Consider the following 23,625-nt stretch of genomic DNA (forward strand, 5'->3'; position numbering starts at 1 on the left):
CATTTTGAACTGGCGCACAAACCGCCCCGCCTGGTCAGAAGATCCGAGAGGCATGGCGAACCTGGTTGAAGGTATCATTCAGACACACAATCCTAGCTGGGTGGATTTGAAACAGTTGTTAGAGGCTTTGTTGACGGCAGAAGAACGAGTGTTGTTGACGCAAGTGGGTAGACAGGAGGCTGCAAAGGAACATGCAACCTCTCATAGTATAGATGCGGTGGATGTGTACCAGGAAAGGGTATTCCCAGTGAGGGAAGACCCACATTGGGATTTGAATGAACCACGTGGCCTTGGTAAGGATGCTCTGAGGTTGTATCAGAATTTGGTTGTGCGCGCTTTGAGGAGAGGAGTTCCAAGGGTCCCAAATTTGAAAAAGATTTACCAGATGGAGCAGGAGAAGAATGAAAGCCCGGTCGCATTTCTGGAAAGGCTCAGGGAAGCGTTTGAGAAGTTTTCTCCCTATGACATGGATGATCAGAGGGATCAGGCTGCAGGGAAGATAGTGTTGAAAAGTGTTTTCTCAAGCCAGTGTAGCCCAGACATACGGAGAAAGTTACAGAAGGATGCTGGTTTGGCTCATTTGACTTTGGAAAGGATTTTGGAGATTGCAAATCAGGTTTACTTGTCTCGTGAGGTTGTACAGGCAAAGAAAGATGAAACAGCGGTGGCTCGCAGGGCCAAGGTCATAGCTGCTGTGTTCCAAGGGGGACAGCCGCAAAGACCCAGAGGATCAGGCTGGAAAGGGAGAGAACAAGGAAAGAAAGGACCAGGGGGCAAGCCACTGGGAAAGAATGAATGTGCAAGGTGCCACAAGCATGGGCATTGGGCAGCTGATTGCAAAGTGGATCTTGAGAAAGGACAGAATAGAAAAGTGCAGAATGGAAACTGGAAAGGGAAAAGGCAGAACCGTGGGGCTGCCGGCCAGCCCAGATGGGCTCCGGTTGCAGCTGGATTGGTAGACCCCGCGTTAGATGTGCATGGATTGGCCTCCGTGAGGGAGGAGGATGAGTATGAGCAATAGGACAGACCGGCTCCCGGATCCCCGGGTAGCCATGGAGTGGTTAGGATTGAACCAGGGGAGCCAATGGTCGATATGAAAGTTGGAAATCAATCCGTTGAGTTTATGCTTGATTCCGGGGCTTCTAAGTCTGTGGTGAACACGGCTGTGTCTCACCCAACTGGAGAAGATGTAAATATTGTAGCAGCTACAGGAAGACGAAAAGCTTGTCCTTTGTTGGCAGAGAGAGAATGTTTGCTAGGGAGGCATCTGGTCAGGCACAGATTCATTTATATGCCTGAGTGTCCAGTGCCTCTAATGGGAAGAGACCTTTTGTGCAAAATGCGAGCTGCTTTGCTTTTTGAAGAAGATGGTTCAATGTTGGCAGGCTTCAGGATAGGTCCGGATAGGCAACTGGTAGAACAGCAGTTGAAAATGGCTTTGGAACTACCTATGGAGGAAGAGTGGAGATTATATTCTGTATTGGAAGAAAGAACCGACTGGGAAGCATTCAATGTCCCAGAGGTATGGGCAGAAGATAACCCTCCGGGGTTGGCAAAGGATGTTCCACCAGTCATAATTGAATTAAAGCCCTTCGCCAATCCAGTGGCAATCCGACAGTATCGGCTCCCTCGGGAGGCGATTGTTGGAATCGCCGCCTATTTGGAGAAGTTGGAGAGATACGGAATACTGGTTCCTTGCCAGTCTCCATGGAACACACCCTTGTTGCCAATCAGGAAGCCGGATGGGTCTTATCGCCCTGTCCAAGATTTGAGGGCTGTAAATAAATTAGTAGTCCCTCTTCACCCGGTAGTTCCAAACCCATACACACTGCTTAGCCTTATTCCACCCCATCACCAATGGTTTACTGTCCTGGACCTTAAAGATGCTTTCTTTTGCATCAGACTGGCTGAAGAAAGCCAGAAGATTTTTGCCTTTCAAAAGGAGGATCCTGGGACAGGGGCCAAAGGTCAACTCGTTTGGTCAAGATTGCCGCAAGGGTTTTGTAATTCCCCGACCATTTTCGGACAAGCCCTGGCACAGGACTTGCTGCCTATGGTCAAAAATGATAAAGGATGGACCATTCTCCAATATGTGGACGACATTCTCCTCTGTGCAGATAGCCGAGAAGAATGTCTAGAAGGAACTCAGACCTTGTTGCAGTTCTTGGCAGAGAAAGGTTACAAAGTCTCAAAGAAAAAGGCTCAGCTGGTTCAGCAGGAAGTGAAGTATTTGGGTTTTCGTTTGGCTAAAGGTGTTCGGAGGCTAGAGGTGGAGCGCAAGGAAGCCATCTGCTCCATCCCTACCCCCCAAACTCGGAAACAGGTCAGAGAATTCTTAGGAGCGGCAGGGTTTTGTCGTATATGGATTCCGAACTTCGGACTATATGCCAAACCCCTCCATGAGACTACAAAAGGGAAGTCAGGAGACCCCTTGGTGTGGGGAACAGAACAGCAGGATGCATTTGAGCAATTGAAGAAAGCCTTGATGTCTGCCCCAGCTTTGGGGTTGCCTGATTTGGACAAAACTTTCTACTTGTATGTAGGAGAACGGAAAGGAGTGGCTGTAGGAGTATTGACTCAGTTGGTAGGCGATTGGCCCAGGCCAGTGGCTTATCTGTCTAAACAACTGGACAATGTGGCCTGTGGATGGCCCCCATGCTTGAGAGCTGTAGCGGCTGCTGCAGTTCTAGTGGAAGAGGCAAACAAGCTGACCTTAGGGCAGCCTGTGATTTTAAAGTGTCCCCATGCAGTAGTGACTTTAATGGAACACAGGGGACACCATTGGCTCACCAATAGCCGAATGCTTAAGTATGAAAGCATGTTGGTGGACAATCCACAGGTTAAATTGTCAGTGTGTGCCACTTTAAACCCAGCTACCTTGTTGCCAGTGGAAGAAGGAGAATTGATGCAGCATGATTGTTTAGAGGTGATGGATGAAGTATATTCGAGCAGGCCAGATCTCAAAGATCTGCCACTACAGACTCCAGAATGGGTGCTTTTCACAGATGGTTCAAGTCGTGTGGTTGGTTCTGAAAGGAGAGCGGGGTATGCAGTGGTGAATAGCAATGGGGAGACCCTAGAGGCAAAGGGGTTGCCTCCGGGGACTTCCGCACAGCGGGCCGAGTTGATTGCTCTGACCAGGGCCCTCCAATTGGCTAAAGGAAAAAGAGTCAATATTTATACTGACTCGAAATATGCCTTCACCACTTTGCATGCCCACGGTGCCATTTACAAGGAAAGAGGACTGCTGACCTCTGCTGGACAACAAATCAAGAATGCAACAGAAATTTTACAGCTTTTAGATGCAGTTTGGGAACCAAAGGAGGTAGCAGTCATGCATTGCAAGGGACATCAGTACGGTGAGGATCAGGTAACACAGGGAAATCGCCTGGCAGATCAACAGGCTAGGAAAGCAGCAGATGAGAGCACATCAGAGGAATCAGTTTTGCAATTGGATGTTACACCCACAGTAGAGTCCATGACTTACTCTGCACAAGAGAAGGAGTGGGCCCTAGCAGAAGGGGCAAAGTGGAAGGGTAATATTCTTATATTACCCAATGGGAAAATCTTCGTCCCAAAAGCGTTGGGATGGGGATTGGTGAAGGAGGTTCATAGACAAACCCATTTAGGTGCAACAGGAATGGCTTCACTCTTGGAACGGCAAATCTGGGTGGACGGCTTGCATGCCCTGGCCAGAACCGCTGCTCTAAGATGTGAAATTTGTGCTAAGAACAATCCCAGGATGGGGCCATTGCTCCCACCTGGAGTTCAGTATTTGGGAACGACACCCTTTGAGTCTCTAGTGGTTGATTTCACTGAAATGCCAAAAGTCCAAAGATTTCATTACATGTTGGTGATGGTATGCACATTCTCAGGGTGGGTGGAAGCATATCCTACCACCTCTGAGAAGGCTGTAGAGGTCAGCCGTGCCATGATGAGGGACATAATCCCTAGATACGGAATACCTTTACACATTGGGAGTGACAACGGCCCGGCCTTTGTCCACCAGGTCCTAGGGTGCCTAGCCCAGTTGTTAGGAACCGCTTGGAAATTGCATTGTGCATACCGGCCCCAATCTTCGGGGAAAGTGGAAAGGATGAATAGGACCTTGAAAGGAACAATCTCAAAGATGTGTCAAGAGACTGGGATGACATGGGTTCAAATATTGCCAATGGCATTACTAAAGGTCAGATGCACCCCCACCAGGGTCCTGGGTTTGTCACCTTATGAATTGTTGTATGGAAGACCCCCTCTGAAAATTAGACCTCTGCAAGGAGACATACATGAATTAGGAAAACAAGAATTGATAAAAGAGGTCCAAGCTTTGGGTACAGTGTTGAACAAACTGTATAAATATACTGGCATGCTGCGTTACCCTTTTCCCGTTACTGCGTTACATTCTTTCTCACCAGGAGATTTTGTTTGGCTGAAAGATTGGAAGTGCGATCCCCTCGGCCCAAGGTGGAAGGGACCACTGGAGGTGTTGCTTACAACCCCTACTGCTGTGAAGTTGAAAGGTATAAAGCCGTGGGTACATTACACTCGTGTCAAGAAGGACTATACCACCAAAGATCCTGATTTCTGGAAGGTAAACCTACACAAGGACAATCCACTGAAATTCACACTCACACGCCCTAAGGGTCAAGCTACCAAGAGCTGCCCTGAAGAGGAGGGGCCCGAAGCTACCTAGAGCTAGCCCCAGAGGTCAGGTTACCAAGAACCGCCTTGAAGAAGGAAGGAGGGTACACTTCCGAGAGTGTCCCAAAAGACCGAATGGACACTTGGTTTTGGGTGTGGGGAATTGGGGGTTCCTGTGTGGGTTGTATTTTGTTTCTGTGTTGGCTGAAATTTTGTGATATTAAGGACAAACACCACTGTGACAATGAGGACACAATTATACTTATTGATATTGATAATGATGCCATTGGTGCAGACTCAGATGGGTTGGGACAAGAACATGTTCCACCAATTAATTAAAGAAATAGCCAAAGAAGCAGAGGTCGCAGACTGCTGGATTTGTGCCCATAGCCCTCACTCTCAATATGAGGGCTGGGTCATGAAAGCAGGGCCACTGCTGGATGTATCTGGATGGAAATTGTTTACCCCTTGGACATATGCAAGTGAAGAGGGGTTGACTGATTCGGCTCAATTTTTATTGGCCCTTGATGATTCTGCACCAGATGCATCAGCCTGTCTGACACGGTCAGAGGAAGGGATTTCAGAAGTTGATCATAAGAACTTCCCCCAAGCCAAACTCATAAAAGTAGGAGATTACCCCCGTTGTAATCTCACTCTCCCTGTGTATTATGACAACATACACTTTGGAGTTGAACAGCCACAGCCACAACGAGATGGTCACTTGCAGAGATTAAAAAGACAAGTGGCCTCACCAGAGGGGGGTGACAAGAAACCGCCCTCTCGTCCGGCACGTAATGGGAAAGTTAACACTCCCCCCAAAATATATGTGGTTAAGCCCGGGTCGGAGCTGCCTCGGGCAGCAACTCAGCCACCTGAGGCGGGAGCGGCGGCTCCACCACAACCGCCTGTGGGTGGTGCTGCTTCTTCACCACGATCACCAGTGGTGAGAGCCGCACCCCCACCGCGGCAAGATCTGCTCCGGACGCAAGGAAACTTCCCAATGGAATACCAAATTCCTGGAAGGCCAAGGCCCGGTATACTGCTTGATAACCATGCAATGGGAGGATTGCCTCCGGGGTACTTCTGGATATGTGGAAAGTGGGGAGGTAAAGTCTTACCCCCACTATGGGTTGGTACCTGCACCATTGGTACCCTAATCCCCACTAATATTGGGATACACCCGCGAGAGCAGCCCCTGCATGCATTGGAAGCAGCTGACCGGTGGAACAGGCCTAAAAGATCCTATGATGAAAAACGTGGCTATGATCCTGAGAATACATACCTAACAGAGGGAGAAAGATTTGGAGCAATCCTATTCCCTTGGGTGGGAGTTGCCCTAAATGTCAAACAACTAAGGAGGCTTTCCGCACAGTTGGAGATTTTGGCCAATCAAACCGTTATAGGCATGAAGGCACTCCAGACTGAAATTGACTCACTAGCAGGAGTCCTTATGCAACACAAGATGGCATTAGATTACCTTCTGGCAGCAGAGGGTGGCCTATGTGTATGGCTGAACACAACTTGTTGCCATTATGTCAATGAGTCTGGGCTTATTGAATCTGATGTGGCCAAAATCAACAACGTTGTCTCCACCATAAGGGCTACTTACACCCCCAAGGGAACCGGCTGGATGGATTGGCTTTTTGGCTGGCTCCCGAATCTTAATTGGTTACGAGACCTCATCAAAGTATTGTTTATAATTTTGCTAATTATACTTCTTGCTTTGCTCTTTTTGCCTTGTATTATGTCATGCTTAAGAAATATGATGGCGAGACTGATCACTGCCACCTTCAGTCAGCACAGGGAAGTTCAACGTGTCATGTATATGCAGTTAAACACCATGGAGCAAGACACCACCCCACTGTAATTGGGAAGGTGAAATTGCCTGTGTAACCAAGAAAATGTCTTCCTTGGTTACAAGAAAAAACGGGGGAATGAAGGGGTCACTTAGCCCAAAGTGACTCCATTTTAGAATTGCCTGTCTGCTTTGAAATGGAGGATCAGTCTCCCCTCTAAATTATAAAGAATTGCAACTTGCTGTTTTTGCAGCATGTGTCTAAGTTTAGCAATAATCAGTTTCGGTTGTACTTGCGGTTAGGGTAATTCCGAGAATTGTATGCAACATATATACGTTACATATGTTATGCTTGCACCTGCTGAAACCTTGCGGTTAGAACATCCTGGACTTGTTGACAACGCAGGAAACTGCATTGTTTTTGCAGCATGTGTCTAAGTTTAGCAATAATCAGTTTCGGTTGTACTTGCGGTTAGGGTAATTCCGAGAATTGTATGCAACATATATACGTTACATATGTTATGCTTGCACCTGCTGAAACCTTGCGGTTAGAACATCCTGGACTTGTTGACAACGCAGGAAACTCTAGCTCACCACAAACTGATCTGGGGGATTTCCAGTAAATTCCAGTCCAGAAAGAGGAACTAAAATTTGATAAACAACTGCCCTATAAATTGGCCGAGGTGGGAACACTCTTGGCCGACAGCTTTTGCCAGCCACACACTGCTGTGTGACTCTGTCTGCCGGTAGCTACCAATAAAGGTGTTTTGTCCTCAACGAATTTTGGGCTCTTTAATGGTCTCATAGCGGCTTGGCGAACTCGGGTAATTTTCAGTGATTGGGGTTAGTTCCCAAATCACCCCTTTCACTCAGGACATTGTAATTCCTGATGAAGATGAAAACTTGGGTTTTTTACCTTCCCAGTCTGAACTGGATTCCTCTCAGCCAGATCTTTCCCAGGCAGATCTGGGAACCTTGCACCTGCAAGAAAGTTGTCTCCCAGAAGTATGTCAAACAAGCCCAGAGCCTACTTCTCCCGTATTCTTGCGCCGGGAGTTTTGTAAACAACAGAGAAGTTTGGATTCAGCTTCGCGCAGGAGTGCGAGGATTGCAGCTAAGAATGTGGCCAATTAAGACTGCTTCTCGTGAGAATCTTTGGGGAGTCTCACATCTGGTCTCAGAGTTAGCTTTCGGTTCTGATTCCCAGAGAACTGCTTCGGCGGGAAAGCTAGACTCTATTTAGGTGTTTTACCCGCGTAGTAACTTCGCGGAGTCAATTCGTCAGCCTACGGAGCGAGTTGTGTCTGGACAGCGCGCTCCGATTCAAGCCTCGCTCCTGCTCAAGCCTTGCCTAGCTATCCAGCCTTCGCCTTGCTTCCCAGCCTTTGTTTATCTACGGACTTTGCCTTGTTTCCCAGGATCAATCCTTGCCTTGTTCCACGGATTTATCAAGTTATTCCACGGACCTTGTTCTTGTTCTTAGTTACCTTGTTCCACGTTCAAGCCTTGTTTCAAGTATCAAGTTATTTCCTAGCCTCGCTCAAGTTTCATGGACTAAAGGACCTTGTCATCTCCCCTCACTTTGCTTGGCAAAGTGAGTGTTTCGGTTATTGGATTACAACTTTGGACCTTAATATTTCTTATTGGACATTGCTTTTTTGGACTAATTCTGACCTTTCCTGAAAGGCCTAATTCTGGACTATTTTCTACACTTGTTTTTATTAACTTTATATATTCCTACAATAAAGATATTAGATAGATTCTGGCCTCTGTGTATGGTTATTGGTGCTCTGCAGCCTGGGTCGTGACACAAAGTGAGTGTTTCGGTTATTGGATTACAACTTTGGACCTTAATATTTCATATTGGACATTGTTTCTTTGGACTAATTTTGACCTTTCCTGAAAGGTCTGCTTCTGGACTAACTTTTACATTTGCTTTTACTAACTTTATATATTTCCTTAATAAAGATATTAGATAGAATCTGGCCTCTGTGTATGGTTATTGGTGCTCTGTAGCCTGGGTCGTGACAGTTTGACTCCGCCACCCTAAGCACCAATTAACCTCGGCCAGAATGTCTACCGGAGTCGTACCTGGGCCGAGCGGCCAGCCGATTACCTACACCATCGACAAGGATGAGGTGGACCGAATCCGTGATAAGCTCAATGCACAGGATGGAGAAATAAAGGGTTTGAAGGAACGCGGAATCCGTCTTCCGGCCATGGCGTTGCCAACCAAGTTTACTGGAGAAGCTTCTAAGGTTCATGTTTTCCGTCGCCAATGCCAAGCTTATCTAGAGGCCCGTGATGCCGAGTTTCCCCAGGAAGACATCAAGGTGGCGTGGATTTACAGTCTCCTAGACGGGCCAGCGGCTAACTGGGCGACGGCTCTGTTCGACCAAGCCTCCCCACATCTAAGGTCAGCGCAACATTTCTTGGACCACCTTAAGGCGACCTGGGGAATCGAGGACAATTTGGAGGCAGCCGGGCACAAACTCCGCCGCCTCTTCCAAGGAGACAGACCCATGTCTCAGTACATAGCCGAGTTCCGAGTGCTGGCCCACAACACCGGCTGGAACGATGTTGCCCTCAGAGGACAATTTCGGGAGGGTCTCAACATTGAAATGCTGGAGGAAATCTCCAAGGTGGATCCTCCCCAAACGCTGGAAGCACTCATCGATCAATGTTTACGGGCTGAAGTCATGATTGCCAACAGGAAGCAGTGGGTACGAGGCCAGAGCGGTAGAGCTGGGGCAAAACCCCCCGCTCCCGCCAGCGTTCAGCCGCGTCCAGTGTGGAGACCCCCACCACCATCCCCATACCCCAGAGGGAGCGAGGAGGTGCCGATGCAGTTGGGCAATGTGCGCCCCAGATTAGATGCCGCCGAGAAGGCCCGCCGCCAACGCCTAAATCTCTGTTGGTATTGCGGGAATGGGGGCCACTTCGCCAGAGAGTGCCCAGCCAAAGGGAAGCCTGCCGCCCGTCTTGCGGCGGCGTCCTCCACGGAGACGAAGACGTCTGAGGCGGCTGGCACACAGCCGGCGGGGGAAGCCAACGACCGGGCGTAGAGAGGCTCGCCAACCCGGTCAAGAAACCCATTCAAGAGCCGCCAACCGGGGTCCTGTTCCTTCTAGTGGTCACCTTATGGTCAGCAAAAAAGGGACCCGTCATGATCCACGCCATGATAGACTCAGGAGCTACCAATAATTTCATTGATAGAGAGTATGCCGACTCTCTGGGATTACAATATCATGACTTCAAGAATGCCCGTGTGGTGCAAGCCATCGATGGCCGCCCTCTCAAGACGGGCCCCGTAAGCCAGTGGTCGGAACCCACCAGGATGTGGATAAGGGAACATATGGAAGAGATTTCCTTCTTTGTTACTGAGGTTCCCCATTTCCCTGTGATTTTGGGGATTCCATGGCTGACACTTCACGACCCAAGCATCTCCTGGTCCAACAGAGAACTGCAGTTTGCTTCAAAGTACTGCCAAAACCATTGCCTCGTAGCCAAGGTCTGCCATGCCACAGACACCGAGCCCATTATCACCTTGCCAAAGAAGTACTCCGAGTATTGGGATGTATTCAATGAAAAAGAAGCCGAAAAATTACCCCCACATAGACCTTATGACTGTGCCATTGACTTGGTGGAGGGGGCCCCGATCCCGCGAGGGCATCTCTACTCCCTGACTGAACCAGAGCAAGAAGCTCTCAGGGAATTCATAGAGACAAACCTTCGCAAGGGATTCATCAGACCCTCTCAATCCCCAGCCGCCTCCCCAGTGATGTTTGTGAAGAAGAAGTCAGGGGAATTACGCTTGGTGGTGGACTACAGAGCATTGAATAATATCACCAAGCGGAACAGCTATCCCCTGCCCTTAATCTCGGATCTACTAGACCGACTTCGAGGAGCCAAGGTTTACACCAAGCTGGATCTTCGGGGAGCTTACAACTTAGTTCGCATCAGAGAAGGGGACGAGTGGAAGACCGCCTTCCAGACTAAATTCGGATTATTCGAGTCCCGAGTTATGAATTATGGATTATGCGGAGCTCCCGCAACGTTCCAGCATTTTGTCAATGACATTTTCCAGGACTATCTAGATAGGTTCTTGATAATCTACCTGGACGATTTTTTGGTGTTTTCTAGATCACAATCAGAACATGAGAACCACGTCAAAATGGTGTTGCAACGATTGCGGGATCATGGACTTTATGCCAAGCTAGAAAAATGCGCTTTTGATCTACAAGAGGTAGATTTCCTTGGATACCGTATCTCGCCTCTAGGGCTCTCCATGGATCCAGCCAAGGTTTCAGCAGTATTGGAATGGCGGGCGCCAACTAACAAGAAGGAGGTGCAGCGATTCTTGGGGTTCGCGAACTATTACCGTAAGTTCATTCCAGATTTTGCCCGCTGGTCTGACCCAATCACTAGCTGCATCCGTGGAAAACAGCCCTTCCGCTGGACTGATCAAGCAGAGAAAGGGTTCCAGCAACTAAAGAAATTATTCACATCCCAGCCAATCCTTCAGCATCCAGATCCTGAAACCCTTTTTGTGGTGCAAGCGGACGCCTCTGATGTGGCAATTGGGGCTGTGCTCCTACAACCGGTGGGAGATCACCTTCATCCTTGTGCCTATTATTCTCGTCAACTAACCGCACCAGAGAGGAACTATACCATTTGGGAAAAAGAACTATTAGCCATAAAGGCAGCTTTTGAAACTTGGAGACATTGGCTAGAAGGGGCCAAATTTCCCATTGAAGTCCACACTGATCATCGGAATCTAGAACATCTAAGAACTGCCCGCAAGCTAAATCAGAGGCAGCAACGTTGGGCTTTATTCTTTGAACGTTTCAACTTCCAGATTCATTATGTGACCCCAGCCCAAACCAAGCAAGCAGACGCCCTGTCACGTAAACCGGAATACGCTGCAGGACGCAAGGAGACCTTTGAATCCCAACTACTACAACCCGAGAACTTTGCCACGCTCACAGTGGGGAACACCAAATCCACTCCCATTGATTCAACTCCCTCTACTCCAGGGCCCATCTGTGCTCAAGAAATCAGGGCTAGTCAGCAAGCAGATGCCTGGGCGCAGGACCAACTTCGTCAAGGTCTGCATTTTCCCTTTTCGCTTAAAGATGGACTGCTTTGCTATAGAAATCATGTTTATATCCCACCCGGACCGGGCAGGGAAAAAGCACTTCGTCTGTGTCATGACTGCAAACCAGCAGGGCATTTCGGACTATTTAAAACCATGCATTTGATCCTAAGAGATTTCTGGTGGCCCAAGATCCGCAAGGATGTGGAGAAATATGTTAACACCTGCCCAGTATGCCAGCGCTCCAAGATAAGAAGGGAGAAGCCCTCAGGGCTTCTACACCCCCTTCCTAACCCATCTCGCCCATGGGAAATAATTTCTGCGGATTTTATCACTGACTTACCACCTTCCTGTGGATTCACCACGATCCTAGTGGTGGTGGACCTTTTCACCAAGTTAACCCATTTCATTCCCTGTGAAGGTCTTCCCACGGCCCAAGAGACTGCAGATTTATTCCTCCAACATGTTTTCAGACTACATGGATTGCCCAAGAGTTTGGTCACAGACCGTGGATCCCAATTCACCTCTCGTTTCTGGAAGGCACTACAAAAACTATTGGGCATAGACTCTCGTTTATCTTCAGCTCATCATCCCCAAACGGATGGGCAAACGGAGCGCACCAATGCCACTTTGGAACAGTACCTTCGCTGTTATGTAAACTACCAACAGGACAATTGGGCTTCTCTGTTACCACTGTCGGAATTTGCCTACAACAATGGAGTCCAGGCTTCTACAAAAGAAACGCCGTTCTTTGCAAACTACGGCTTCCATCCACGTTTCTTTCCCCCTGTCATTGAAACTTCAGAAGTTCCCGCAGCAGAAGATTGGCTGCAGGAACTCACAGCGGTGCAACAACTTTTGCTCCAGCAACTGGAACAAGCCAAGGAGGACTATAAACGTCACGCGGACAAACATCGCCAGCCGGGCCCCGAAATCAAGGTAGGAGATCGGGTTTTTCTGTCCACTCGCTTTTTGCCCTCCCATCGCCCTTGCCGGAAGTTAGATGCCCGTTTCATTGGCCCCTATCCAGTGGTGGCGCAACTTAACCCCGTGACTTTCAAACTCCAACTTCCGCGCTCAATGCGCATTCACCCAGTGTTTCACCGCTCCCTGCTCCTTCCGGCGGATGGTGTGCGGCCAGATGTAGACCGGCCGGCCCCCGTCCCTATTTTGGTGGATGGGGAGGACGAGTTCGAGGTTCAGGACATTTTGGATTCTCGCTTTCACCGCCGCCGCCTGCAATATCTCATTGACTGGGTGGGTTTTGGCCCTGAGGAACGCTCTTGGGAAGACGCTTCCACAGTTCATGCTCCTGATCTAACCCGTCGCTTCCATCAGACCTATCCCGCCAAGCCACGACCTCGCGCCTCGGGGAGAGAGTCCCAGTTTGGGAGGGGGCTTGAGGAGGGGGATAGTGTGATGACCCATGGGCCTTGTAGTCCTGCTCATGACATTGTGATGCCTGATGAAGAAGAAAACTTGGGTTTTTTACCTTCCCAGTCAGAACTGGATTCTTCCCAGACAGATTCTTCCCAGCCAGATCTGGGAACCTTGCACCTGCAAGAGGATTATGTTCCAGAAGTATGTCAAACAAATACTGAGGCTACATCTCCAGTGTTTTCTCGCCATGAGTTTTGTAAACAACAGAGAGGTTTGGAAGCAGCCTCGCGCAGGAGTGCGAGAATAATTGCTAAGAATTTGCCAATTAAGCCTGCTTTCCATGAGAATCTTTAAGGAGTCAAACATCTGGTCTCAGAGATTAGCTTTCGTTTCTGGTTCCCAGAGAACTGCTCTCGGCGGGAAAGTTAGACTCTATATAGGTGTTTTACCCGCGGAGTAACTTTGCGGAGTCAATTCGTCAGCCTCCGGAGCGAGTTGTGTCTGGACAGCGCGCTCCGTTTCAAGCCTCGTTCCTGCTCAAGCCTTGTCCTTGTTTCCTGCCTTCGCTCCTGCTTCCCAGCCTTTGTTTACCTACGGACCTTGCCTTGTTTCCCAGGACTAAACCTTGCCTTGTTTCACGGATTTTACCAAGTTATTCCACGGACCTTGTTCTTGTTCCTCGTTACCTTGTTCCACGATTCAAGCCTTGTTTTCAAGTATCAAGTTATCTCCTAGCCTTGCTCAAGTTCATGGACTAAAGGACCTTGTCATCTCCCCTCACTTTGCCTGGCAAAGTGAGTGTTTCGGTTATTGGATTACAACTTTGGACCTTAATATTTCATATTGGACATTGTTTCTTTGGACTAATTTTGACCTTTCCTGAAAGGTCTGCTTCTGGACTAACTTTTACATTTGCTTTTACTAACTTTATATATTTCCTTAATAAAGATATTAGATAGAATCTGGCCTCTGTGTATGGTTATTGGTGCTCTGTAGCCTGGGTCGTGACATAGCCCTAGCCAGATGTGCAGTTCAACAGTATTTGAAGGTCATGACATTCAGAAACTTCTGATCCAACCAAGAGTACATCTACACTGTAGAATTAATTACTCCACTTTACTTGCCATGGCTTAATGCTATGGAGTCAAGAGAGTTGTAGCTTGGTGATGCACCAGCACTCTTTGGCAAAGGAGGCTAAAGACCTTATAAAATGACAACATCCAGGATTCTATAGCATTGAGCCATGGCAGTGTAAGTGGTGTTAAGTTTCATTAATTTTATGGTGTAGATGCACCCAAGTCATCAATAAAGAGCAGACAGGCAACTGTGCATATAAACTCCAATGAATTCAATATGGAAGAACGGTGGCATTTAAATTAAATATTTCTAGAAGGATTCTTGCGAAAGTAGGCGCAAACCTTGCCATATTTTTAAAAAACCTGCTCTGTTCTGTTCTGCATTGAATTGACTTCCCTTCCTACTGATGTTTGATTGGCATCCATACAAAGACACTGCCAAAGAAAGCTCCCTAAGAGTCTTGTAATTACATCTAACTGAGCCCATGCATTTTCCAAAGGATGGGTATGTGCCTCCAACTCAATCATATTTATTGTCAAGTTCTAAGGCACACCAAGAGAGCATTAGCGCCCATGGTCTCTGTATAAAATGCACATAATAAGCTACATATTTCAAAATGGCAGGCAATCATTTTCAACTTCCAAACTCCCCACTCCCATCCAAAATACCCCACCAGCCTATTCTATCTCCCCATTTATAGGTCTAATTTCATAAATGAAATTAATAAAGTGCAGCTTCAGCTGAGGAGGCTGCTCAAAGAGGAAGACTACTTTGGAGCAAGATTAATGGCTTTCTTTTTCCAGTGAGGCACTGTAGAAAGTGTGTGGTTTTCAAGACTCAAAAACAAAACCTTGCTTGAAAGCCTTGAGGTCTGAATGCCACAGAACTTTTGACAGATTTATCTGAAATATGTCTTTTCCCGTTGGTTTGCAAGTGCAGAGCCAAACTTGGTTAGATGCCAAGGTTTTCAAATCATGTGATTAGAGTGAGATTTCTTTCTTTGTGTACGTACGTATGTATGCAAAACAGAGGCCTATGCAACTGTGGCATTGAGTTTTGGAAAATAAAGTACAGTGAAAAGAATAGGGGTGCTGAAACAACCTTCTAAAATGTGCAATGTTATGGCACTTCTTAGGGTGCATCTACACTGTGGAATTAATGTAGTTTGACACCACTTGAACTGCCATGGCTCACAACAATGGGAATTGGAATTTGGTGGGACATCAATACTCATTGGCACGGAAGGCGAATGGCCTTATAAAACTACAACTCTCAAGATTCCATTGCATTGAGCCATGGCAGTTAACGTGGTATCCAGCAGAATTCATTCTTCCAGTCAAAATACACAAAGAAAGGTGCATGTTAGACTAAATGCATACAAAATTGTGTCTGTTGTGATTTTTGTTAAGAACTGAAGATGGAAACAGAATAGAACAGAACTATGAACAAAGACATGCAAAACTGGAAGGAATTAAGAATGATCCCTCCATCCATTGTTATCATCATATTCTCAATGACTGGCAGGAGCATTCTTGATTTCGCTTTCCTGCCATGCACTCCTCAAAATATTGAAAAATACTCATAATTTCAAATAGGGGTGAGAAAACACGGGCTGCATATGCCCACCATCTCCTGCCCTCCAAGCTTCTGAAATCCCCAGTTTCAGAATTGGAGTGGGAAGAAATCAAACCCACCTCCGGCCCCAGAGCAGCTTTGACTCTTTGGCTTCATCACACTAGGGTTTGGATCCACTTTAAATCCACTTTAGGGAGGGGGCTTTAAAGAGCTCAGCCAGGTATGTCCTCGGCCTCACCGAACTATAAACCCCAGAATTCTGCAGGAGGCAGAAACCAGATTTAAATTGGATAAATGCTCAAGTGTAATGATGCTTTTAGAAGCCCAGGTGGAACAAAACCTGAACTCTCACCAGTGCCAACTTCTAAAATAAAGTAGCAAGCAGAAGTCAGTTGCATTTGGTTGGTTTTGGATATATGGTGGCTGATTATAGTTTTGCTAAAGATACATATATATGAGACTTAACATAGGATTGTGTTTGCAATATTTAATTGTAGTTGACCCTACAGAGGTAGATAAACATTTGCTTATGTGAATACAGTAGAGTCTCACTTATCCAAGCCTCGGTTATCCAAGCCTCTGGATTATCCAAGCCATTTTTGTAGTCAATGTTTTCAATATATCATGATATTTTGGTGCTAAATTTGTAAATACAGTAATTACAACATAACATTACTGCGTATTGAACTACTCTTTCTGTCAAATTTGTTGTATAACATGATGTTTTGGTGCTTAATTTGTAAAACCATAACCTAATTTGATGTTTAATAGGCTTTTCCTTAATCCCTCCTTATTATCCAAGATATTCGCTTATCCAAGCTTCTGCCTGCCTGTTTAGCTTGGATACGTGAGACTCTACTGTAATTGAAGAAATACAGTAGTTAGCTAAGTCTGCACCAGGATACAAAAACAATGGTCATGGTCAGAATTCTTCCTTTCAATCGGGAAGCAAGCAGGCGTTATATAAAACACACTCACCTGGTCTTCATCTTTTGGGCCATCCCTTGTTTTAAAAACACACCTTGCCCAAATGACTGGTAATCCCCCCTCCAACATAATATTGAAGAACTTGGCCAGTTTGGAACAAATGATGGAACAGAGAGGATAGAGGAAACACGGACATGAAGTTGGTGCGAGGTGACATCTCAAATACATTTGCTCAGCCTAAATATCTAGTCAGACTTTTAGGCGAGAGTATTGTGAGCATGGAGAGAAAATGTGATCTAAGTTGACACTTGCACTCTCTTTAGGGATGTGGTGGGTGTATGTCTGTCTCTGTGTGTGTCTTTCCACTGGGTCTGTAACACAAAGACAAACGGCAGGGAAGAAAAGAGGAAGGAAGACCACCATACCTTTCACTACCTTATCCAGATAGTGAGCTTGGGAGATAAAAGACAGGACATGTAAAGTAGGATTGAATCAAGTGCAGTACAGCTTCGTACAAGACAGTGCGGATGCAAGAGAGGCAAAGGGTAGGGATCGAAAGGGGAAGGGCGGGAATGGCAGACAACAACGACAACAACGGCATCAGCAGGAACAACAACAATGCAAGTCTTTAGTACAGGGGAGTGAAATGAAAAAGGGTAGAGTAGCAACACTTTCAGTCACAATATTAAGAAAAGTACACTTTCTGAGAAGATAAGGGGGAAAAAAGATGGGTATAAAGGGTCACTGATTTTAAGGTCCTTTTCACAATTCTAGCGACCACTCCACATGGCCACCACTAATGTATTTTCTCCCTTTTTCTTTCTTCACTTATTCATTGATAGAGCAGAATCATTATGGTACTTCCCTGCTCAAAGAATCCAAATTATTTCATTCCCACTGATTCCATCCTTTTTGGCACTATGGTACCCTTAGAACTTCTGCCTATGATGTTAAATCTGATGCATATTTAGTTTATTCTATAACTCAGAGTTTCTCAAACTGGGCTCCTCCAGATGTTTTGGACTTCATCTCCTAAAAATACCACCCAGTTTACCAGGTGTTAGGAATTGTTAAACTGAAGTCCAAAACATCTGGAGGACCATAGTTTGAGAAACACTGCTATAACTGAAATGGGATGGAAGCAACATAAAACTGAATGTATTCCTCCTTTACTCCAACTACACAATCCATTTAGGAAGTATTTGTTTCTCTCCCCAGCCTCATCTGGAAAGGCTCATCGCCAGTGGAAAAGATCTAAACCTCTCCAATGTCTGCTTTTAATTTTTGTACTTTGCTCTAGTATCCAAGTTGTTTTTAGTAAACTCATAGAACTTCCTTTTTTGGTTCTTTTAAACTCCCAACAAGATTTTGGGAGGAGGGATGTTTCAAAATTAAAAACCAGAAGGTTTTGTTTCCTGATCTGGATCGAGGACAGCAGTGGACATATCTTATGACTTCATCAGATGAAGGCGAAATTGGCAGCATGGGGTGGTTCACCTTCTCCTTTACAATGGAGACCACTACCTCCTATCTCACAGTGTAATGCAACTTCCAGGGAGGCTCGCTTACAAAAGAGAAGGCGAACTGGCGCATGTCGCTGTGGCAACAATACAGGAGGCTTACCTGTTGGAAATAGCAACCTCCCAAGCCTTTCACTGTTCATTTGTTAATGTATATATTTGCTAATCTGTATTCTATCAGTATGCTGATTTGCCAGTTTAACTGTACCTCTTTGGTGTGGGAGGGGTTATAGCCATGTGATTGTGCTGAGCATGTTCAGACTCAGGACTCAATTTTTTAGTTATTCTGCTTTAGACCTCAGTGGAGGTGGATGGATGTTTGCATCACACCTCAGTGGAGGTGGATGCATGTTGCTGTTTTGGACTTCAGTAGAGAAGTATGAATTACGGACTTCAGTGAGTACAACTGTACTTATGGATTGTTGATTAAGAATGATATTCTGTATACTCAATGGAGAGAGAAGCTACATCTTATCTATAACTGAACTTAAATAAGAAATGTGTGTGGTGAATTAATACAAAATATTTGTGAGTAAACAAAATAAGTTATTTTTCAAAGAAAATGTTGTTTTTATCTTTTAGTGCATATTTTAAACTAAGACGTTTCAAAGGAGTTTATATCTTAGAATCATAGAATCATAGAATAGTAGAGTTGGAAGAGACCTCATGGGCCATCCAGTCCAACCCCCTGCCAAGAAGCAGGAAATCGCATTCAAAGCACCCCCGACAGATGGCCATCCAGCCTCTGCTTAAAAGCCTCCAAGGAAGGAGCCTCCACCACAGTCCAGGGGAGAGAGTTCCACTGTCGAACAGCCCTCACAATGAGGAAGTTCTTCCTGATGTTCAGGTGGAATCTCCTTCCTTTCCTATAGTTTGAAGCCCTTGTTCCGTGTCCTAGTCTGCAGGGCAGCAGAAAACAAGCTTGCTCCCTCCTCCCTATGACTTCCCTTCACGTATTTGTACATGGCTATCATGTCTCCTCTCAGCCTTCTCTTCTGCAGGCTAAACATGCCCAGCTCTTTAAGCCGCTCCTCATAGGGCTTGTTCTCCAGACCCTTGATCATTTTAGTTGCCCTCCTCTGGATGCTTTCCAGCTTGTCAACATCTCCCTTCAATTGCGGTGCCCAGAATTGGACACAGTATTCCAGGTGTGGTCTGACCAACTGGGCAACTGCAACTTCAATTTCAACTTCAAAGGAACAACCATCTCCTGCTAACCAAATATATTTTTGTAGTGGCATGTTTTTGTCCTTGGCAGTTCAAATACATGGTTCTTCAGTTTAACAGCTGAGTTACCTGTGTGCCATTACATGAATGCTTATGAATATCACTTGTTCAAAGGGTTGACTTCTAACAAGGTCACGCTTTTCTTGACTAGTGGTTTGCAAAAGGTGGTCTCCACATGTTCATGGAGATTCACATTAGCCAAATGGATATGGCATTTTTCCTTTTCTATAAGGTTATGATTGCCATTTCTTTCCAAAGGGATATGTGCCCAGAGACCGGGTGCAGTTATTTCCAGTATTCTGATGTTGCCTTGGATCAATTTGGAGTGGGGGGGGGGAGAGCCAGGCAGTGGACACTTCCCCCTGTGAGATGGGGATGTTGGTGAGTCGGGTGATGTGGGGCGTGAGATGCGAGGTTCCCCACAGCCCCAGATGGGCATCGTCAGAATCACCATGAACTGCAGTGATTCTGGTGGCAAACTTGAAGAGGTCCTGGATACTCTCTTTAGATCTCCTCTAAGTAGGGAACAAAGCATAGAGAGTGTCTCCTGACTGTTCCTTGCATAGCTGGAGTTGGGTTATTCAAAGCTTGGTTGCAAAGTATTATCTCAACAGACTTGTGACCACTTAAACTAGGGGTGATAAGGAGGAGAAAGGGATGGACAATTCAGAGAGATATAACCTAAATTGACTATAAGACTGATATACAAGTGTCTGCTGTAGACCATACAAGATCTTTTTTGGTATAGAGGAAAGTTTGCCTTGCACTGTTTCTATGCAACCGCCTCCGACTGACTGCTTTGACACGATGAATTAACCTCTCAAAAGGAGAGGCCAAGTACGGGGATGATATGAAGGGGTTCAGCAGAAGAAAAGAGAGTTTAAAGTGGTTGGCTTAAGGTCAGAAAGAAAAAGCAACCAAGAGAGAGAAAATGAGATGGGGAGGAGGGGGGGGGGGGAGAGATGAGTGAATGAGAGAGAAAGAATATAAAACGAATCCAGAAATTTTAGCTCACAGTGGTGTGACTGAACAACTCCTTTTCTTTAAATCAATTGGCAACTCCAGATGCAAGCAAAATGCATTGGGGGAGAGGTTTGGTGTGTGTGTGTGATTTTCAGATAAAGCTCTCATTTGCTCTCTTCCTGCCAAGTGAATTGCTCTTATTTATAATGTTATGGAGTACGAATAGGGGAGGGTTGCTTCTCCGGGTTGGGCACCATTCCCACGGTCCTTTCAATCGGCCTCTCAGATGACTCCTTGCGTTTTCCATTTCTTTCTCTACTCCTCCAAAGTGGGCTTAGGGGAAGACCACCCACCTAGAAGGGTCACGACCTTTGAAGGAATTTGGGGGCTGCCCCCTCTTTTGGAGTCTTGACTCCACTATGTCTGTAATGGGTAGGTGGGTCAAATGCACAGGATTCATATTTTGAAGTAAAGAGGAAATGTAACTGATTATTAAAGTTTGGCTGAACTAGGGGAGATTGTCAAGTTTCTTGGCAGGTTGGAATAGCTGATTGCATTCATGGCAGATGGCTTCACTACAGTTCCCAGAAAGGGAAATGGTGGGAAAGATTATATATTCACCTGGTTGGGTACCATAGTTTTGCGGGACTGCGATCTTTCTTGGGAATCTGCCAAGATGCACAATCTACTAGGGATGCGAATTGTCCAGTTTTGTGTCCTGGCTTTTGTTGGGGTCCCCAATTTGTTGTTTGCAAGCCTCCTGAAATGGGAAGGGTTGTTTTTGGTTCTGTTGTTTCAGGGCCTAAAAATCAGACCACCACTGGCTCCCTTCCCGGCATGCGTTCTTCTTACCTGGCACCTGCTGTTTCTACTCTAGAGTAAGAGGTGCTTGGTTGCAGGCACTGGTAGGTGTGCACGCTTTCCGGGCCTGCCAGCACACCCCGCCACACATTCACTCTCCTTGGAAAGAGAGTGCATGTGTGGCGAGGCATGCAGGCAGCCTCAGAAAGCACACGCATCTGCCAGGACCTGCAGCCAAGCACCCCTTACTCTAGAGTAAGAAGCACTCAGCTGCAGGCGTGTTCTGGGCCTGCCTGCCTGCACACCCCACCACACACGCCCCACCACATTCTCCGAGAGAGCGTGTGTGGCAGGGTTTGCAGGCAGGCCCAGAAAGCACACGCATCTGCCAGGACCTGCAGCCAAGCACCTCTTACTCTAGAGTAAGAGGCGCTCAGCTGCAGGCATGTTCTGGGCCTGCCTGCACACCCCACCACACACGCCCCACCACATTCTCCGAGAGAGCGTGTGTGGCAGGGTTTGCAGGCAGGCCCAGAAAGCACACGCATCTGCCAGGACCTGCAGCCAAGCACCTCTTACTCTAGAGTAAGAGGCGCTCAGCTGCAGGCGTGTTCTGGGCCTGCCTGCCTGCACACCCCACCACACACGCCCCACCACATTCTCCAAGAGTGCGTGTGTGGTAGGGTATGCAGGCAGGCCCAGAAAGCACACGTATCTGCCAGGACCTGCAGCCAAGCACCTCTTACTCTAGAGTAAGAAGCACTCAGCTGCAGGCGTGTTCTGGGCCTGCCTGCCTGCACACCCCACCACACACGCCCCACCACATTCTCCGAGAGAGCGTGTGTGGCAGGGTTTGCAGGCAGGCCCAGAAAGCACACGCATCTGCCAGGACCTGCAGCCAAGCACCTCTTACTCTAGAGTAAGAGGCGCTCAGCTGCAGGCATGTTCTGGGCCTGCCTGCACACCCCACCACACACGCCCCACCACATTCTCCGAGAGAGCGTGTGTGGCAGGGTTTGCAGGCAGGCCCAGAAAGCACACGCATCTGCCAGGACCTGCAGCCAAGCACCTCTTACTCTAGAGTAAGAGGCGCTCAGCTGCAGGCGTGTTCTGGGCCTGCCTGCCTGCACACCCCACCACACACGCCCCACCACATTCTCCAAGAGTGCGTGTGTGGTAGGGTATGCAGGCAGGCCCAGAAAGCACACGTATCTGCCAGGACCTGCAGCCAAGCACCTCTTACTCTAGAGTAAGAGGTGCTCAGCTGCAGGCATGTTTTGGGCCTGCCTGCCTGTACACCCTGCCACACACGCCCCACCATATTCTCCGAGAGTGCGTGTGTGGCAGGGTATGCAGGCAGGCCTAGAAAGCACACGTATCTGCCAGGACCTGTAGCCAAGCACCTCTTACTCTAGAGTAAGAGGTGCTCAGCTGCAGGCATGTTTTGGGCCTGCCTGTACACCTTGCCACACACGCCCCACCATATTCTCTGAGAGTGCGTGTGTGGCAGGGTATGCAGGCAGGCCCAGAAAGCACACACATCTGCCAGGACCTGCAGCCAAGCACCTCTTACTCTAGAATAAGAGGCGCTCAGCTGCAGGCATGTTCTGGGCCTGCCTGCCTGTACACCTCGCCACACACGCCCCACCATATTCTCCGAGAGTGCGTGTGTGACGAGGCATGCAGGCAGGCCCAGAAACCACACGCATCTGCCAGAACCTGCAGCCAAGCATCTCTTACTCTAGAGTAAGAGGCGCTCAGCTGCAGGCGTGTTCTGGGCCTGCCTGCACACCCCGCCACACACGCTCCACCATATTCTCCGAGAGTGCATGTGTGGCAGAATATGCAGGCAGGCCTGGAGCGTGCCTGCAGCTGAGCTCCGGGTCTGCCTGACTGCACACCCTGCCACAAGCGCACTCTCTTTCCAAAGCTAGAAGGCAAGTTCGGATGAACACGAAAGTAGGCTTTCATGTTGAGCAGATTTTTGTGTGGGGAGAGGGCTTCCTGTTTTATGCTTTCAAAGAAACAGAAGACCTGAAATAAATGGTAGAAACGGTAGGAACGAATTTTGTGCACATGCCTACAATCTACCAAATCATATAGTGTAGCTTTTGCATTCACGGTATAGTGGTTTGAATATTAAACTAAGGTTTCAGGACAACTGGGTCTGAATTCTTTCTAAAGTATAGAAACCCATTGGGTGACCTTGGGCAAGTCACACTCATGGAAAGGCAATGGCAAACGTTGTCAGAATACATCTTGCCAAGAAATCCCATGACAGGCTTGCCTTAAGCTGACAATGAATTGAAACCACATAACAATAGCAAATATTTTAAACCTAATTTGATTGGGGGAGAATCTAGCAATAGTTTTTGATTAATTGGTCTATATTTTAGCATAAGCTTTCATAGATCTCAACCCATTTCCTGAGATGCAGAAATGTTTTAATACTCATCCTCTAACTTGTAGCCTGAAATAGTCCACCATGAACTCTATCATGTGATTTGGATGATCATGTACCAGTGTCCTGAAATATCCCAATGATTCTGAACAAATTGCAAGGGTAAAGGCAGATTTTCTAAGCCAGAAGGGAGGAATTATTTCTCTAGCACCGTTTGACAAGCAGT

General features: G+C 47.2%; 1 protein-coding gene across 16 annotated transcripts in view; it reads right to left on the bottom strand.

Moving 5' to 3' along the window:
* tenm4 (teneurin transmembrane protein 4) overlaps positions 1-23,625 on the bottom strand; it is a 1,874,213-nt gene that overhangs the window by 132,928 nt on the left and 1,717,660 nt on the right. For 11 of the 16 annotated variants that reach the window (XM_062977060.1, XM_062977059.1, XM_062977071.1 and 8 more), the window contains one exon: positions 16,913-16,939. The exons of the other annotated variants lie outside the window; for them this stretch is intronic. In XM_062977060.1, the coding sequence (XP_062833130.1) occupies positions 16,913-16,939 (27 nt within the window). The remainder of the gene's footprint in view (positions 1-16,912; positions 16,940-23,625) is intronic. 16 annotated transcript variants of the gene reach the window in all.

Source organism: Anolis carolinensis, chromosome 3 (assembly GCF_035594765.1).
Source record: "Anolis carolinensis isolate JA03-04 chromosome 3, rAnoCar3.1.pri, whole genome shotgun sequence".
Lineage (NCBI taxonomy): Eukaryota > Metazoa > Chordata > Lepidosauria > Squamata > Dactyloidae > Anolis > Anolis carolinensis.